The sequence below is a fragment of the Buceros rhinoceros genome, unplaced genomic scaffold (assembly GCF_000710305.1).
Source record: "Buceros rhinoceros silvestris isolate BGI_N320 unplaced genomic scaffold, ASM71030v1 scaffold25954, whole genome shotgun sequence".
NCBI lineage: Eukaryota > Metazoa > Chordata > Aves > Bucerotiformes > Bucerotidae > Buceros > Buceros rhinoceros.
Genome location: NW_010409310.1, coordinates 36413 through 43235, shown reverse-complemented (window position 1 = coordinate 43235; position 6823 = coordinate 36413). Strand labels below are relative to the sequence as shown.

The 6823-nt window shown below is 42.0% G+C and overlaps 1 protein-coding gene across 1 annotated transcript in view; it reads left to right on the top strand.

The window, feature by feature from the left end:
- The first annotated feature begins 14 nt into the window (after nt 1–14).
- Nucleotides 15–6823, top strand: part of KREMEN1 (kringle containing transmembrane protein 1) — a 28922-nt gene continuing 22113 nt past the window's right edge. Inside the window, exon 1 of the mRNA XM_010135203.1 lies at nt 15–93. Coding sequence (XP_010133505.1) covers nt 15–93 — 79 coding nt within the window. The remainder of the gene's footprint in view (nt 94–6823) is intronic.

The following is a 6823-nucleotide window of genomic DNA, read 5'->3' as shown; positions in this document are numbered from 1 at the left end:
GGTGGCCGCTGCCCATGGAGTCTCCCGCCCTCGCCGCCGTTCTGGCCTTCTCAGGGCTGGCGCTGAGCTGCTGCCGCGAGCCCGTGCTCTCTGGTGAGTGACGCGTCGCGGTGGAGGGGAGCGCGTTTGGGGCTGCTCTCGGATCTGCTCGTAGGGCTGAGCGGCGAGGAGGCTGGGCACTCTCTCCCTCAGCTTCGCAGAGCGCCAAGCTGGCGCGCAGCCTCCCGCGGCAGCGTCCGGCCGCCCGGCAGCACCTCTTCGAGGTCGCGACGACGTGCCTTCCAGCTCGCCAGGCCGGTGCACGGGTCGAAGCTGCTTGTGCAGGTTTGGGGCTGCTCTCGGATCTGCTCGTAGGGCTGAGCGGCGAGGAGGCTGGGCACTCTCTCCCTCAGCTTCGCAGAGCGCCAAGCTGGCGCGCAGCCTCCCGCGGCAGCGTCCGGCCGCCCGGCAGCACCTCTTCGAGGTCGCGACGACGTGCCTTCCAGCTCGCCAGGCCGGTGCACGGGTCGAAGCTGCTTGTGCAGACATGCAGGAGATATTTTCGTGCACTCTTTGGAGCGTGTGGATATTTGAGGATTTCCTGGTGCTTGCTGAGATGAGAGCTGGGATATTTGTATGAAAGCATGAGGTATGAGGAAGAAGAGCAATACGTTTCTGTCAGAGTGGTTTGGTAGCTAGATCTGTAGAACAGAGGTATCTGCAGGGAGAGGGGGATGCGGGGCGTGGGTGCAACCAGTGGCAGCAGGACTGAATCGGGCTGCAGAGCCGGAGTTTGGAGGGTGACAGTCTCTCCTGTCTGTAGCGTGCTTTCCCAGCTCCCTCAAGCACAGATCCCTCTGACCGTTTCGGTTCTCATTCAGCCAAGGAATCTGGGAGGCCTGAAGCTTCGCTACTTGTTAGTGTGATTTTTCACTTTTAAATTTCTCTGCACCCTTTTGTCCTTGTCTCACTTGTTACTGATGATTTCAAGTACCACAGTTCTCTCATAAAAGTTGGTCCTACTTCACAAGATCTGAAGTGGCTGTTCCAGATCATCACAGCCATCAGATGCATGGTCATCCTGGACACATTTTGTGTATTCTAATCGTTGTCATTCTTTATAATACAGCATTTGCTCTACTTCCATTTGCCATAAACAGGTATTTGCTCATGAAGTATTTGCAGATGTGCTTAATTAGATCTGGAAAATACTTACAAAGACTTTCTTAGGGAACAGAAAGCCTTTTGCATTTCTAGAGTACTCAAAAGGTAAACTTTACAACTTCTCTGAAGTTACCTGAAGTGAGTAAAACATGAGTATTTTCAGATAAGCATGGAGAGAACTGCCTACACAGGGACGTATCTGGACTATGTCTAACAGTCTGTTCCCAGTGTCATTGGGGTATCTTCAGAGCTCACGAGTAGGTACTCCTTCCTAAGCTTCAAGAATGTCTTCCTGTAAAGTTTCTGAGCGGACTGGCAGACAGGACACTCCATATGTGACTGTGTCCTTCGAAACAGGCTGCATGACAGCAAGTGGAGGATGTATCCCAATGTGACCGTTTGGTTTGGGCTACTGAGAGGATTTTATCTGTTCGTGCACCTGCACTTCCGTCCTTTAGCCAACTTCTAAATGCATGCAGTTGCAACAACTAAAGGGGACAGAAATGCCTGAGTACAGGCAGCTGGAGCAGGGAGGGGGTAAAGAATATGTAATGCCTCTGAGTGAAGGGGTAGCAAAGGAGAATGGATCTAGAAGGCACTGTCTCCTATGTGTCTTCTGCTAAAGAACCTGGAAATGGTGCAAATCTACACTTCAGCAAGGACCTGTCATTTGTATGGCGTGTACAAAATCTGCAGAGCTGCAAATCTACACACAGTGTACCTCAGATCTTCTTCTTGACCCTTAATGCGACAGGTCCAAAACAGGATCAGCTGGGTTAGGATGTACTTGAAGTGAGCAGAATTCTGAAACTACAAACATTAGTATTTGTTTTGTAAGGCAGTTTGTCGTATGGTATGTTTTTAATGACTATTCTTTTTTTATCAGATGCATGTCTTCATAAGTTTATTGTAAAATGCAGTCAAAATACAGACTGCATCACGCTATTTTTTGCTAAGATAGGAGAGAAGCTTTAACTTCTGGAAATGCTTTATGAAAAATGACTTGGATTATCAGAAATCAGAATGAGTTAACAATTGTTTGCATATAGTACTGTGCTACTTTCCACAGAATCTTTCTGCTTCACTGTGTGACATCTAACAGTTTCTGTTAATCCAAACACTGACATTTGCAGCATTCAAACTTCAGTCATACTGTGTTTCTCAAGTGAATCAGAAGAGGTGGGTGAATAGATTGCGTATAATTAAAGAACTGTTTAAATTTGGTGAGTTTTCTATTACAGGGCCAAAGAGATGGAAATGCCTTCAGCAAATGTTAGTTTCAGTGAACAAATATTATTTTATGTACTCAGTGCAATAAATTTGCACTTCTAGTTTCTGTATTTGTAATGTTAATTTAATTTTCCAATCAGAAATGTATATGATTATCAGTCTGGTTTTCCTTTTTCTGTTTTCTTTCCATTTAGCAATACTAGGTCACCATGTCCTTGCTTTTCTTCCCAGCTAAGTCTTTCCTTTGAGCTGCTATTTGAGCTTTCTCTCACAAACCTTGTATCGCTTTTTTGCTATGTCTTGTTGATTCAGAGAAGCAGTTCTGCTTGATATGCCTTAAGCATTTGTCATGGAAATACTAAAAAAACAATTTCTAACTGTACATGCATAGAGAGTAACTCAAAATCCAGAGTTATGTGAATGGATATAGGCAGGATGGAGCCAAAGAAGTGGGAGGGAGGCAGGGATTACATGGTGCCAGCTGCAAAATTTGCATTGTTTGTCATATCACACCATAATGGTTGTGCAATTGACCACTCCCTCCATTCACACAGTGGCCTATCCTGATAAAATTTCCAAAGGGATTCAGTCTGCCACGCTTGACAATGGAAAAACAGCAGTTTTAAAACTTCGTGAAGAAAGAAGACAAATGGGTGTATTAAGGAACAGAAATTCTTATGGCACCACATCATGCATTACTTTCAGTGATAAAGAATCACAAGACCAGCAAGTGAGTCTGTATCTTGCGGCTGAGGACCAGACAACAGCTGCAAAGCTGTGGCTAATATAGCATGTTTGTATTGCACAAATAAAAAGAAAAAGAAAACTTTTAAGCATTGGAAATAATGGTAACTGCCTGTTGTGCTCATATGCTAATTCCCACATATTCCAGAAGGGGTCTGGCCAGTCAGATAGCATTTACCTTTTTTTTTCTAATTTTAAAAAAAAAAAAGGAAAAGTGATGAAAAAGTTATTAAATTGAGGGTTAGTAATCAAAGTTTCAGAGAAATAGTAAGTTCACATACATAACAACTCACACACTGCCGGGGAGCGCAAGTATGGAACTCCACGTGTCTGTACGTTCCCAGGAATTTACATTCTTACAGGACAGACAGACGCTTAAGTCAAGTTTTGATCAAATACCAGCTGAGTATCCTCTGTGGCTACTCTCAGGTTTGGTCCAATGCTGTATAAGACTCTAGTTCTGACCAGCAAGAGAGACTGCATTTGAGGTCTTCAGATAATCATCTGTGAATGTCTGCATGTGTGTCTGTGTGGATACGTTGACTGAGAGATGATTTTTAAACTACATGTCCCTGTGCTGCAAAGGAGGAATGATCAGCTAACCAAGTGCCCTCATAGCATCAGAGGGCATCAGCATCAGAATTTAACAGGCTGATTTACCAAATGGGGAGTTACTATCCAGCAATTTTGAGAATTGCAGTATTAATCAAAGATCATTCTTTCCTGGGGCTTTTTTCTTAAGTTTGTATAAACTGTTGTGCTGTGGGGTTTTTTACTGTTACAGTATAGGCAACCGAGCCTGATAGTTTTGATAAGGATTTTTGTTATATTAGTATTAATTGAAGTAATAAAGTATTGACATGTAAAAGTACTATGCTAATTTTTCACTTGGTTAGGTCTAAAACAGCCTGATATTTCCCAAAAGCTTTTATTTTGTGTCATAACATAATATGGAATTAGATTTTATTTTTCTGACCAATCGTATGACAGTATGCAAATGAGCTTTGGGTTCAATCAATAAAACTACATCTTCAAAGAAAACCATTGCATTGCTAAAAATATTTTTAATAATGACCACATAAGCCATATTTGTCTCTTTGATCTCCTGAAGTTTCTTCTGGTTTTAATCAGTGTTCCCACATGAAGAACTGTGGCAGCCTATCATAATAGAATCCCTATTCGCATCCATAGGGAAACAAAAATGTGCTCATCTGAAGAAGGTAATTTGGTGTTCTGCCCCTTCCATCCGTGGGCCCCTGCCTCTGTTAGTGCTGGTATCTTGGCATCAGTTAAGTGGTTTCTGTCCTTTCCTCTGTGCATTACTCTCTCATTGAAGTGTTTCTGCTGTCTAATTACACCCTTTCATTCAAATTAGAGACTGCAGCATCTGGTTAGTGCCTGTAACTGTTGCCATCTGCACCTAGATACAGTGCTTTCATTTAAGGAGGAGTGCTTAAATTGCAATCTCCAGCAAGGAGAACAGTTTAGGTACAAGGGGAATGACTTAAAACTTCTTAGAATGCTATGCAAGCACATGTATCAAGCAACTGACAACTAGTTATTATTGAACCTGGCAGCTTTGGTTCCATATACTTATATTCTGCTTAAGCATTTTTCTGACTCTTCTGAAAGGCTGTAAGAAAAACAAGTGAGAACTGAGCAGGCAGTTATAGCATGTAAATTCAAGGAACCTTTATTTATTTCTCCAGTCTTACAGAAAATTTAATGTTCTGGCTATCACACCGCTGTAATGAAACCCAAGATGTAAATAGCAGCCACTTTCATTTACCTTTAATTAATCTGCTGATTTTTAAAAGAAAACCTTGTTTCTTGTTGGGCAGTAGCTAGTGAGATAACTTCTTGCCTGAGTAGGCTAGTTTCTTCTTCATAATTGTTGTCAACCTTTAATCTTTCTGGCCACTATTCAGCACTCCAAGTAGCTTCTAGAATGTAAAGCAAACAAATAAAGCAACTAGCTTCTTTTTTTTGTTTTCAGTACCAAGTTTGTAATTCTGAATTTTCAGTCTGAAAAACTACATACATGCCCCAAACTAGAAGAGTACTCTAAGAAGTAATTTAAACCATCCTGAAATCTCAATCTCTTCAGTCTGCAGTTTGTACTCTCACAAAATATGTCTTTGAGAAAATACAGACTTTGAGGAATGCTCAGAAGATTTGGAAGATGTCCCACTTGTCAGCCAGAAAAGGAAGAGTGTTTGAGAAGCAGATAGCCCTTTTCTTTGATTTTCATCTCATTTGTACAGGAAAGACTGTGGATGAAATTCAAATGTTTGTATTATTTCTGTCCGTGGTAATGTGGCATCAAATGAGAGTTTCTCAGGTTATGGGGCATCTTGCCATTAAGGACTTTAAGAGATTAAAACCGGTATTTGGAAGTCCATCTTAGAAAATCATTGGAAGCAAATGCAGACTCTGAAATGTCACTGGTTTATCATCAGTGCTTCATTCAGTCAGGCAGGCTTTATATTCTGCACTACCTTAATTTTTCAAATGATCCTAAAGCAGCATCCATGTGGAGTGCAGGCAGCCATACAGTCCCAAAGTAACAAAGGCATGAATGATCATTGTAAGGTCCCTACATCGAAGAAGAAACTGAGACAGATGGAAAAAATTTCTATCGCAGCTGCTGTTTGATCTTCCAAATGTTGATCTGGCTCTAATAAAACTAATTGTGAACCTGTATCACACACTGAGCATTCACTCATAGTGGACAACCATCCCCATTGCGCTTTTTCTTTCTAGCATTTGCCACTTACCACTTACCAAGTCTCAGTATTCATTTTTTAAAAAAGAGTTATTTTTCTGTCAACCATGGCACCTGATGTGTTGAAAACAAAACAGCTCTGACAGCATGCTGCTGTCCATGTTTTCTCATAAGGCTTATAAGCATTATCCTGGACAAGACCTATGGGAACCATCCAGTTTTTCTTGACTAGAACCGCTTAGGTGGTTATATCTATGATTAGTTCTGTTTGCAGACCTCCCCACGCAACAGCAGAAGCAGCAGTGTCATTAGGCAGAATGAAATTATTACAGATATTGCTTTTAATAATGGATTTGACACAAGCCTCTACTTCAGACTATGTCTGAAACTCGGCTTAGAAGTATGAGGAGGTCAGAGACTTCAAGATTTGAATGGTAACAGCTTTCTCTGCGTCCTGTCTAAAACCCTAGTGATTGAATATGTTTATGGGTGACAGGATAGCTTAAACTGAGCCTTGGGAGCATGAACAGAAACCATGTGACATCTGTCAAGCACTGTGGCACTCTCATCCCTTCCAGGAAGCTCTCAGCTTTAGCCTCCACAAAGTGCCTGTTCTTCCCTTGCTGTCTTTGCCATTTGGAGGGGACTGGGATACGGTGCAAGTTCTGTCATAGTATACCATTGTCTTACAAAACTTTAGGGAATGCAGTTTGCTGAAATTCATAGAACTGGTATTAATTTCTTTGTGTCACTGTTCTGATGTTAGTTAGATTGCAAGCAAAGGGGTCCATAAAGTAACATGGAGATACCAACCAACATAAGGCAGTTGATCCAGTGGGTGCCGGGATAGTAAAGGAGGGGTGGTAGTTATTGGCTGTTTTGGTTTTTTTCCCCTCCCTTCTACAGGATCATAATATACCAAGGAGAAATCAGGTAATTTGAGTAAGCCCAAGAGTTTTACCGGTAGTGTTCAGTCCACTC